Genomic DNA, 12,728 nt, shown 5'->3' on the forward strand with positions numbered 1-12,728 from the left:
CTCCCACAAGATAATTAATAATTGCAAAGGGACAATTGTATTATCAAAGTGGAGGAACCTCGTGGACGTCATCTCAATCAAATGTTCAAAGTTAACATCACTAGTAATCGGATATGTCAATCTCCTGTACCTCCTGATAAAATTTACCAAGAAGAGCACATTACTTCTGTTGTGTTTTTACGAAAAGTGCACAAGCCAACTTGTATCGTGGGAAATATGAGACAAACTCAAGTTGAAGGGCAATCAGTAAAACTGGCCTGTACTTTTCAGAAGTGTTAAGACTGTGAAAGACAAAGAGACTGTCCCAGATTGTAGCAGACATAACATTGAATACAGTGGAATTCGATAATTTCTTGATTTTGACAATTATGGTTATATAAGATATTAACATTTTGAGTAGCTGGATGATAGTGGGTATAGAGGTACTCTTTGTTCTATAAGTTTTTTGTAAGTCTAAAGTTATTTTAAGATGAAACATTAAAAATTTTTTTTAAGATTTATACCTTGTGTCTGGAGAGAAGATGAACTTTTCCCTAAGTAGCTGCTGGATATTGAAGAAAATCACTTCTTTTAGCAAGGAATAAGAAGGAAATGAATGTTTGGATAGGGAATCAAAAATGTAACTACAGTTAAACTAGTCCTATTCCTGTGGATCAGAGAGTAGTAGAAAATGCAGCTTTTTTGTTTGCACAGATTTTGTTTTGTTTCTGTGGGCAATAGGGATTGCAAAACCTTTTCAGCTTTCTAATGGACTTTAATTGATATTGATGATATTACTTAATATATATGTATATTAGACTTATCTAAATAGTTACAGAAAACTGTATATATAAATTCACCCTATAACAAATATTATTCCAAAAATAAATACAATGAATCACATCAGTTGCGTGAGATAAATACATTGTTTTCTTAGTAAGTAAAATTTCTCATTTATTACCCACTTAAAATTACAAAGGGGGAAATATCTTTGTTTCATTTACAAGTAGATAGTATTTTGATCACTCGCAAATTCCGGCCAAGATGGAGGTGTAGGTGGACACACTGTGCATCTTCCACAATCAAGGGAAGGACAACAACAGGTTTAGGGACAAAAAACAACCAGAGCTGACAGAAAATTGAGCTCTGTGGAAGTCTGACAACCAGGGAGTTAAAGAAGGAATGTTCATCCAGACCAGTGGGAGGGGCGTAGTTGGGTGGCCAGATGGAGAAGATGCTTGGCTGGCAGGCAAGTTGGCTCTCGGACCCGTATGATTTAGATGTTGGAATGTTTACAGATGTCCTGGAGGTTCCTAAACCTCTCCTCATTTTTTCGAATTCCCGTTTCTGCATTCTGTTCTGGTTGGATGTTTCTTTCTCCCTTCTGGTCCAAACCATTGATTTGAGTTCTGCTTCCCATCAATGCTGCTTCCCTGTACATTTTCCTTTAATTCACTTAGGGGTACCATTGGCTCTCGGCCTGGCAAGGCCATAGATTTCAGACTGGGTGGTCCCACATTCACTTGCAGATAAACCAGGAGGAACAACTGGGGAGCAAGATAGACCACACAACCCAGAGTTCAAGCATGGGGAAATAAAGCCTCAAACCTCTGATTGAAAACAAATGTGGGGGTTGAGGCAGCAGTGGGAGAAACTCCCAGCCTCACAGGAGAGTTCATTAGAGAGGCCAACGGGATTCTAGAATGTACCCAAGCCCACCCACCCAGGAATCAGTATCAGAAGGGTCCAATTTGATTGTGGGTTAGTGGAGGAGGGAAGTGACTGAAAACTGGCAGAGAGCAGAGCAAGCGCCATCGTTCCCTCTTGGACCCCTCCCCCACAGTGTCACAACACAGCAACGTGGGTTGCCCCGCCCCAGTGAACACCTAAGGCTCCAATCCTTACTATGTAACAGGTACGCCTAGGCAATAAAACAATGGCCCAAATGAAAGAACCAATCAGAGCTCCAGAACAAATAGAACTAAGCGATGAAGAGACAGCCAACCTATCAGATGCACAGTTCAAAACACTGGTGATCAGGATGCTCACAGGACTGATTGAATACGGTCACAAATTAGATGAAAATATGAAGGCTACACTAAGTGAAATAAAGGAAAATGTACAGGGAAGCAGCAGTGATGGGAAGCAGAACTCAAATCAATGGTTTGGACCAGAAGGGAGAAAGAAACATTCAACCAGAACAGAATGCAGAAACAGGAATGCGAAAAAATGAGGAGAGGTTTAGGAACCTCCAGGACATCTGTAAACGTTCCAACATCCAAATTAGAGGGGCACCAGAGGGAGAAAAGGAAGAGCAAGAAATTGAAAACGTATTTGAACAAATAATGAAGGAGAACTTCCCCAATCTGGGAAAGGAAATAGACTTCCCGGAAATCCAGGAAGCTCAGAGAGTCCCAAAGAAGTTGGACCCAAGGAGGAACACACCAAGGCACATAATAATTACATTAGCTGAAATTAAAGAGAAGGAGAGAATGTTCAAAGCAGCAAGAGAAAAGGAGACAGTTAACCTAAAAAGAGTGCCCATTAGACTGTCTGTCAAAAGAAACTAATTTCTCAAAAGAAACCTTGCAGGTAAGAAGGGGCTGGAAAGAAGTGTTCAAAGTCATGAAAGTCAAGGACCTATCTCCAAGATTGCTCTATCCAGCAAAGCTATCATTCAGAATGGAAGGTCAGATAAAGTGTTTCCCAGATAAGGTCAACTTAAAGGAGTTCATCATCACCAAGCCCTTATTATATGAAACATTAAAGGGACTTATCTAAGAAAAAGAAGATAAGAAATATGATCACTGAAATGACAACAAATTCACAGTTACTAAGAACCAAACCTAAAACAAAAAGCAAACTACTAGAACAGGAACAGAAACACAGAAATGGAGAACTTGGAGGGTTATCAGCAGGGCAGTGGGTGGGGAGAGAAGGGGAAAAGGTACAGAAAATAAGTAGCAGTCAAAATAGACAGGGGGAAGTTAAGAATAGTATAGGAAATGTAGAAGCGAAAGAACTTATTCGTATGACCCATGGACATGAACTAAAGGGGAGAATGTGGGTGGAAGGGCATCCACAGGGCGAAGGGGAATAAAGGGGGAGAAATGGGACAATTGTAATAGCATAATCAATAAAATATATTAAAAAATAGGATTTTCTTTAGTAATAAAAGTACTTCATTTCATTTATAATTATGAAATGCACTTACTCTATTTTCATCTTCGTTGTTGTTTATAATCCAGCTAGAGGTTGTTTCTACTAGCATGATTAATTAGAAGATGAATGCTATCAATGACGTGATATGGTGATTTAACAAATACAGAACTAAATAGCTAATTATTGTTTGTTGGAGTTATTTTACAGGTCTTTCCTTTCATGTATATAAGAATTCTTGTTCTTTGACCTTTTTTCTTTTTCTTTTTCTTCTTTGCTTTGTGGGATTTTATTTTTTATTTAAGTATAGTTGGTGTACAATTGTATATTGGTTATATTAGTTACAAGTCTACAATACACTGATTTGACATTTTTACCTTACTAATTCTAGTAATTATCTGTCACCATGTAAATTTGTCACAATATCATTGACTGTGTTCCCCTTCCTCTTTTCACCCATTCCTCCCCACCCCCTCCCCACTGTCTGCTCACTATCCCTTTGGTCTCTCTTTTTTAAATATTTTATTTATTTATCTTTAGAGGGAAAGGGAAGGAGAGAGGAAGGAAACATCAATGTATGGTTGCTTCTCGTGCATCCCCTGCAGGGAACTGGCCCCTGCCAGAAACTGGCCTGCAACCCAAGCATGTGCCCTGACTGGGAATTGAACCGCGATCCTCTGGTTCGCAGGCCCACGCTCAATCCACTGAGCTACACCAGCCAGGCCTTTGGTCTCTGTTTTATCTGACACTGTTTTGATACCAAAAGTGTAATGTTTCGAAGTTGATTAGTAGATAATGAGCTTTTTATATTTTACCTTGGTTCAGGGTTGAAGTTAGTGATCTTGTAGATGCTAGATTAACAGCTACTGATTAGAATGACATCTTTCAGAGTCAAAATGTTGGTCACTTTTAAGAAGCAATACTGACAAACTCAGAAATCATAGTTTGCTATTTGATTATACATTTTTAAACTGTGTTCACTAAGTTTTTTGAAGGAATTTAGTTTTATTAAAATGGACCCTTCATATAGACCTAGTAATTTTATTTTCTAAACTATTATTCTGTGTGAATTATAGATTTTTGTCTGTAAAATAGTATTTCTGTTAGCTAGACTAAGAATCATTTCTCTGCAGGTTGAATGATTAGACATAATTAGAAATGATCTAGATTTGCTTATGACAAATACATTTTTTATAACTGAGACTTTTTGTACAAATTATATTTCTCTACACCTCTAACCAAACAGCAACATGAAAAACCTTAAATTTATAAATGACTATTAAATATTTCTTAAAAATAATCTATACCATGTCTAAATTTTAAACAATGGAAACACAGCCGGTTATTCAGAGCTCATAATAATGTTCCACTTCACCATATAGTTTACAGACTCATTTGATCCTCTTAGCAACCTTTTAATATATTGTAATTAATCTATACCTGTGTTCCTCAGGTAGCTTGGGGTTATACATTTAGGAAACACAGGTAACTAAATTCCCTGAGTAATAAGAGAATTAAAGGATACTTTATATTATAGTAAGTTAGGTCTTTGCATTGTGGTAGCAGAAACTTGGATTTGCCTATATATTATTATAACTCCCCTTTGCCAGTACATTTTATAATAGATAGCGGCAGTACCAGTCAGGATGTCTTGTCTCCATGATGTTATAATAACTGTATTTGTAAGACATTATAATTCTTAGGGTTCCCTCCCACCTGGAAGAAGCAATTAGAAAAGTAATTGATGAGTATACTACATTCGTTCATTATTGAATTGTTTCAGAGCGGTGTTTTTGATGATGGTTATCTCTGCAGATGGCTAAAACTTCCCTTTAATACAAACTAATTTATAAAATTAAACATAACAGTGTTGACTATTAAATATTTTTTGGTTGAAAACTTCCAAAATAGGGCCAGTGAAAATCTGGTGCTGCTTGTAAATTAAATACATGTTGTAGCAGCATTACAAAATTGTTATTATTAGACTTCCGCCAAAATGGAGGCATAGGTGGAAACACTGTGCCTTCTCCCACAACCAAGTTTGAATACGACAAAGGTTTAGTAAACAAAGACACAGGCAAAGAACAGAAAATTGAACTATACGGAAGTCCGACAACAACGAACCATTCAACTGGGACCGGTAACAGGGGCGGAGCCAGCAGCAGAGCAGGGTCAGGCAGGAAAGATCCCCAGACCCAGGCACGCAGGCAGCCTGGACCCAGTCAGTGAGCGGGACAGACTGACTGAGGTCGCACATTCGCACACAGTGAGACAGAACGTGCAGGCCCCAGGGGGCAAACCCAGTGGCGGAGGGCTGACTGCAGTCCCACATTCGAGCGGGCCCTGATGACGGTGGCAACTGCGGTGGCAGCAGTGGAAGGCAGTAGACGGGACGCCATTGCTCCTCGTTGACTCTGCCCCCACGTACAGTGTCACAACCCAGTGACTGAGTTGCCCTGCTCTGGTGGAACACCTAGGGTTCCGCTCCTCATATGTAACAGGCACAAACAGTCCAAAATATGGCTCAAGAAGAACTCAAAGCCCCAGAGCCCATAACTCTAAGTGACCAAGAAATAGCCAGCCTCTCAGATGCACAGTTCAAAACATTGCTGATCAGGATGCTCACAGTACTGGTTGATTTTAGTCACAAATTAGAGGAACATATGAAGGCTAAACTAATTGAAATGAAGGGAAATGCACAGGAAACCAAAAGTGGTGGAAAGGAAATTGGGACTCAAATCAATGGAGTGGACCAGAAGAACGAAACATCCAACCAGAAAAGAATGAAGAAACGAGAATTCAAAAAAAATGAGGAGAAGCTTAGGAACCTCCAGGACATCTTTAAACGTTCCAACATTCGAATTATAGGGGTACCAGAAGGGGAAAAGAAGCAGCCACAAGTGGAAAACTTATTTGAACAAATAATAAAGGAGAACTTCCCCAATCTGGCAAAGGAAATAGACTTCCAGGAAATCCAGGAAGCTCAGAGAGTCCCAAAGAACTTGGACCCAAGAAGGAACATACCAAGGCACATCATCATTACATTAGCCAAGATTAAAATGAAGGAGAGAATCCTAAAAGCAGCAAGAGATAAGGGGACAGTCACCTACAAAGGAGTTCCCATCAGACTGTCAGTGGATTTCCCAAAAGAGACGTTACAGGCAAGAAAGGGTTGGAAAGAAGTATTCCAAGTCATGAAATCCAAAGACCTAGATCCAAGATTGTTCTATCCAGCAAAGCTTTCATTTAGAATGGAAGGACAGATAAAGTGCTTCTCAGATAAGGTCAAGTTCAAGGAGTTCATCATCACCAAGCCCTTATTATATGAAATGTTAAAGGGACTTATCTGAGAAAAAGAAGATAAAAAATATGAACAGTGAAAGGACAGCAAACTCAGTTATTCACAACCACACCTAAAACAAAAGCAAACCAAGAGGACAGCTAGATCAGGAGTGGAACCATAGAAATGAAGAACACATGGAGGGTTAGCAACAGGGGAGTGGGAGGAGGAGAAGGGGGGAGAAGGCACAGAAAATAGCGTAGATGGTAGGTAGAAAATGGGGAGGGCAAGAATAGTAGGGGAAATATAGAATCTAATGAACTTGAGACACGTGGTCATAAACTAAGGGGGGTAATGGTGGGGGAGGGCGTGTGCAGGGTGGAGGGGAATGAAGGGCGGAATAGAACAACTGTAATGGTTTAATCAATAAAATATATATTAAAAAATTAAAAAATAAAATTATTATTAAATGAGACAGCTGAGTTAACAAGTTTCAGCTTTCTGTTGCTATAGTTTTCGATTTCAGGTGTCATAACTCTGAGCTCTTTTACTTTAAGTTGTTTACTTACCTGTTTTGCTGCTAATAATATTACATTCTACATTTTAGTCATTATGACACAATCATTTGGACATCTACTTTTTGTCGCAGACTGGTTTGTCATTCTTATTTGACATTTGAAACCCTTGAGTGGGCTGAGTGAAGATGTTTGAGCCACAGTATTATCCTTTATTTTCAACTTTAAGACAACACAGAAAATCCCAATCAAATTTCTGATGGTTTTCTTTTTTAGAATTAAAATATATGCATACTTTATATAATGTGATTTTTTAAAAATATAATGATTGAGAGGTAAAATATGTCAGAACCTTGGAAAGTAACCAGATTATCTACTAAAAGAAAATTTTAGATGTCTTTGTTCTTTTTTGACTATAAAATCATAATGATAACCACCTTAAATAGAACATACTATATACCTGCACTGTTCTACATGCATTAGTATGTAGTCCTTGCAAATGCCTTACGTGGGGAATACAGTGTATCCACATCTTTTGAGGCACAGAGAGTGTAGGTTACTTGCAGCAGTTCACACAACTGGTAAAAGACCGAGCCAAGATTCAAAACTAGGCATCAGGATTTAGGGTTCATGCACTTCTACTCCACTGTAAGCCCTGGCTTAAAAATAATACCTGGTAGAAGTTTAAGCGACACAGAAATAAATCAGATGGAAACTGAATCTTCCATGATGGAAATAGAGATGAAATGAGTAGAGATACCTGCTAATTACATTAACCAATGTAGACAAAATAAAAAACAGTAAATGTATGTTTTTATTGGCAGTTTTGACAACATTGAGTCAGTGGTGGCATCACAGTCCACTCCTTCTGTGTTCCAGCATTATATGATGAACGCCTGATACTTCAGTATGACAGTTCTATTGTACAAAACAATACTGCAGAGCAAATTGTAGTATAATTTGAACTCCAATTAACAAGATATTCCAACCTCACCTTTTAAGGTGTTTGTTTCGGTACAGCAAATTCATGACGTATGTAGGTGGTGAGACCATCCATTGGAATTTTTATCATACAGTTATCCTGTTACGATATTTTTTCTTAAAAAAATAACACCTTATTTCTTGACTTTTAGAGATGCACAGAGACTTGAAGAATTCTACACTAGAAATCAACAGCTGAGAGAGCAACAGAAAGTTCTTCATGAAACCATTAAAGTTTTAGAAGATCGGTGAGTCTGGTTCTTGGGTCCTCTTGAGTGAAAGTTAATTTTTCCCCCTAATAGAAAGTACATTGGTTTTTGTTTGTTTTTTAAGATTTTATTTATTTATCTTAGAGGGGAAGGGAAGGAGAGAGAGAGAAACATTAATGTATGGTTGCCTCTGGTGTGTCCCCTGCCAAGAACCAGGAACTGGCCTGCAACCCAGGTATGTGTCCCTACTGGGAATTGAACTGCGATCTTGTGGTTCACAGGCCCGCGCTCAATCCACTGAGCTACACCAGCCAGGGCGAAAGTACATTGGTTTTAATTTACAATCAATTCTGGGACTGAAAGTGATATTTTTGTCCCAACTTTATATCTACTTTGGGTGAATACTTTGTGAAATTAAGGAAAAAACACTTGTTTTTTCTTTTTTCACTAATTATAGCAGTCGCATCAATTTACCCCTTAAATAGTGTTTCTTTATTTGGTATTTGATATGGAATGAGCTTAGCAGTGGCAATGTCCTAATTCAAAAATATTTGATGCTTTAATTCCATTTTTACTTCTGAGTAGCTGGGAACTACTTCGCGATTGTATTCATTTTCTTAAAATTCTCACCCAAGGACATGCGTGTTGACTTTTTAGAGAGAGGGGGAGAGAAACATCAATCAGTTGCCTCTTGAATGCTCCCTGGTGGGGGACTGAACCCACAGCCTTTTGGTTTATGGGACGACACTCCAACAAAGTGAGCCACACTGGCCAGGGCATTCTATTCCTGTTTTCCTATTCCTGCCATTCTCTTTTGTTTCCTGCATGTTCTTCATTTCCAGGCAATACTATATTCCCAAGATACTGCCTGTTGCTTACTTCACCTCCACATACAGACTTCTTTCTTTTTTACTCCTATGAGGTTAACACCGTACATTAGATAGAAAAGACTTCCAGATTTTGCTGCATTCCTGTCCAGAAAATATCGAGATTTTCAAGAACTGTTGAGATCTGAACTATCGAGATCTGCCCAGAAAATATCTAGGCCAACCATGTACTATGAAAAATAGAGGCATTTATTGAAGATGATCCTAGATACAAGAAACATTGTACATAGGACAATGACACCTCAGTCCCCTTCAGAGTAGGCACCTTGGGACTTCACATAGTTCACCATCAGTTGCCTTGTCGTCATATTTTCCTGAATCTCACTGATGGTCTGAAAATCTCTTCCCTTTCAAAGGTGATTTTAGTTTGGGGAGAAGCCAAAAGTCACAGGGCACCAAATCTGGGCTGTAGGGGGGCTGAGTCACCTTGGTGGTTTGATGTTTTGCTTAAAAACGGCACAAGATATGGTACATGAGCAGGTGCATTGTTGTGATGAAGCTGCCAATCACCAGTTGCCCATAGCCATAGCCTTCTGAATCATCTGAATAGTTTCCGCAGAGGAATGTTCAAGTTTAATACAAAATTTGTTGTAGATTCATTACTCTACTTGCTCAGTTGTTTTGAATGTGACAGCCACACAATACACATGCTCACTCAATGGTGTCTACTGCCCCCACTGACTAGCAGAGTAAAGTAGTCACTGTTCATGCACGTGCATTCCAGTACACTCTCCTTGGCTGCCAGGTTACATCAAAGTCTGGTGGTTTGAGTTTGCTGCAGTGCCTTTAGTGGTAGAATAATCTAACATTCTGCACATATGCAAACTGAAATTGAGCACTTGATCCTCTACAACTATCTCAGTGAATGCACATTTAATGGAATAGGAAGCCTGTAGTGGAGTAAAGCTCCATGTGCTTTAGCATCATAGTTGTGAACTTGAATTTCAACTTCACAGTGTATCTCTAATTACTGTTATTTACTCAATAACAGTAAATAGTTAAGTCCATAGTATGTTCTAGGTGTTACGCTAAGGACTCGGGGTAATAATAATATGCCTAGTATATCATGATACTGATATTTTCAAAGGTTAGGAGTGAGTCATACAAATAAGATTTCAGATTTTAAATGCTATGAAAAAACATAAAATTAAATGATGAAATTGAATGACCACAGGCATAGCGAAATTAATGGATACTGATGGATACCAAGGATGGCCTTTCTAAGGAGGTGCCATTTGAACTGAGACCAGAATTATGCAAAAAAGAGCCAGTCATTTGAAGAACTGGAGATTAAAAAGAGAACAGACAAATGCAAAAGCCTGAGGTATAGATCAGTTTTTAGATCTTTGAAGAATAGAAATTCCACTGTAGTTCTAACTTAATGCATAAAAAGATTAATGATCAGAGATAAGATTGGAAAGGAAGGAAATAAGTAGGTTATTTGAGGATATAGGCAAATAGCTTGGATTTTAATTGAAATGAGAAGCCATTGGAAAGTTTAAGCAGGGGGAATGCCAAGGGGATGTGAGTGGGTACTAGTAGCATCTACTGTATCCAAAAGGAGAAGTCAAGCAGATAGTTGTACATATGAGTCTGAACAAACTGGAGAAATTAGCGCTACAGATACAAATTTGGAAGTCATCATCCACATATAAATAGTACTTAAAACCTTAGGACTGGCTCCTTAAGGACATATCTTTTATGGTTTCTTGTTGTCATTTGTATTTTTCTTCTTCTTTTTTTCTTAAATATATTTTCTCCCCACCCCAAAGGACATTTTAAAGAGAATTAAAAGAGGTCTTAGAGCTGAATCCTTGGGCATACTAAGGTCTAATGAAGAATAAGGACCCAGTCAGCAAAAAATATTGAGAAAGAGAAATTATCAGAGTAGGAGAAAAAAACAGGAGCATATGACATACGAATTAATACCTCCTTCACATGGGCTGTTTTGAAGATTAAATGAGACAATGCAAGCAAAAGTACATAATAGAAGTTTTTTTGTGTGTATTTTTTAAAGATTTTATTTATTTATTTTTAGAGAGGGGGAAGGGAAGGAGAAAGCCAGGGAGAGAAACATCAGTGTATGGTTGCCTCTCATAGGCCCCCTACTGGGGACCAGGCCCTCAACCCAGCCCTAGACTAGGAATCGAACCAGCAGCCCTTTGGTTTGAAGGCCCATGCTCAATCCACTGAGCTACATCAGCCAGGGCCATAATAGAAGTTTTTAAAGACTTACAATAGCCCTCCTATGTGATGATTATGATTCCAGTCTATAGCACTGTAGTGTAATACCACAGCTAGGTCAGTCTCTCTCCAGCTGAGATATCAGGAAGCTGGAAGGCCAGGTATCCTTCTCACCCCTCCACCTCAGTCCAGGATTTAAAAGGAAATCATCAGTTACTCTTCCATTAGTGTAATGAGGCATTTCCTTCTGTTTTCTCTTTATATGTAGTAGAGGATTTGGGAGAAAGAGAGGAAAGCATATCATACATAGCCTTTAACTCTCCAGTGATTGAAGCACTTCTTTCTCTTATTTAACCATAACCACACCCTTTCCACAACGAACGAAGTTCATTCTTTACTGTAATAATGGTAGTAATGGTAAGAGATTAGGAATTCTTTCTGTTCAGTGATTCCTACATAAAGAAAAAGTTAAGTTTTGTTTTAACTAAATACGTAAGTTTCAATTCTCCGAGAAGCAAACATGCGAAAGATCTTGGAGGCAGCTGTAGGATAAATGAGGAGGGAGATCGCCTTTGAAAAATTGAGGGAAAAAAGAAGGTCTTAGTAATACTGAATTGAGGTTTTAAGAAAACTATAGCAAGACAGCTGAGGAGTCCTGGAACTGTAGTATACCTGCTCTATTCATTCGTTGGCTGGCATCTGACTCTGGAATGTCAGGTGTACTCACCTGTATAAACAGGTGAAGGATTTCAGAACCCAGAAGCTGCAGCCTGTGATTTTACTTTCTATAAGAGGAGATTTTGTGGCTGCCACTCTTGAGGAGTGATTATATTTATTTTTAGCACACTTCCAGTTTGTTTATTTAATTTGTTTTTGTCTTTTTTAATATTCTCCCAGCACACTTCCTGTAGAGTAGGTCATTGGCAAGTTTAGGGCCCAAAGTTAGTACACTGAAAACAAATTACAAGATAAAGTTTTCATTATGTTTTGTTTGAATTGGCTTAGCAGGAATCAACTCTTCATTTTATTCCCAAGATAAATTGTTACTCATTTTAGCCTTTGAAGACACTCCGTTGTAGTATCTTCTGATTATTTCTCCACTTTCTGATTTACAGTTTGGGCTCCCAGTTCTTATTTTTTGTATTTTGCATTTCCCTTCTTAAGTGATTTTTTCTTTTCCAGGCCCATTCTGAGAAAAAAATTTCAGTGGATGAATGCCCCCCTCACCCTTCCCATTGAAGTATTTTCTAAATTACTATTATTCAGTTCATATATTTAATTGTGAAAATTATCTTTTTGTGGAGTTTCTGAACTGGTGAACATGTGGAGATGTTGGGGGGAGTGATGTGCCTAGGGAGGGACTAAAAATACATCAATTTCTTAAAACTAGATTCTTTGTTATTTTTGATCTGTGGTCACTAATTTTACATGGGTGTCATGCTTCTCTGTTGTTTCTTATCCTAAATGTTCTCTTGTCTTCCATTCTCTTTACCTTTAGGTCCTTAGAATTCGTTATGTGCAATTAATTTGGTGG

General features: G+C 38.3%; 1 protein-coding gene across 11 annotated transcripts in view; it reads left to right on the forward strand.

The window, feature by feature from the left end:
* RBBP8 (RB binding protein 8, endonuclease) overlaps positions 1-12,728 on the forward strand; it is a 112,327-nt gene that overhangs the window by 39,535 nt on the left and 60,064 nt on the right. For all 11 annotated transcript variants that reach the window (XM_037031857.1, XM_037031833.1, XM_037031867.1 and 8 more), the window contains one exon: positions 8,067-8,162. In XM_037031857.1, the coding sequence (XP_036887752.1) occupies positions 8,067-8,162 (96 nt within the window). The remainder of the gene's footprint in view (positions 1-8,066; positions 8,163-12,728) is intronic.

Source organism: Sturnira hondurensis, unplaced genomic scaffold (assembly GCF_014824575.4).
Source record: "Sturnira hondurensis isolate 20B ecotype Veracruz unplaced genomic scaffold, ASM1482457v3 Scaffold0001872, whole genome shotgun sequence".
Lineage (NCBI taxonomy): Eukaryota > Metazoa > Chordata > Mammalia > Chiroptera > Phyllostomidae > Sturnira > Sturnira hondurensis.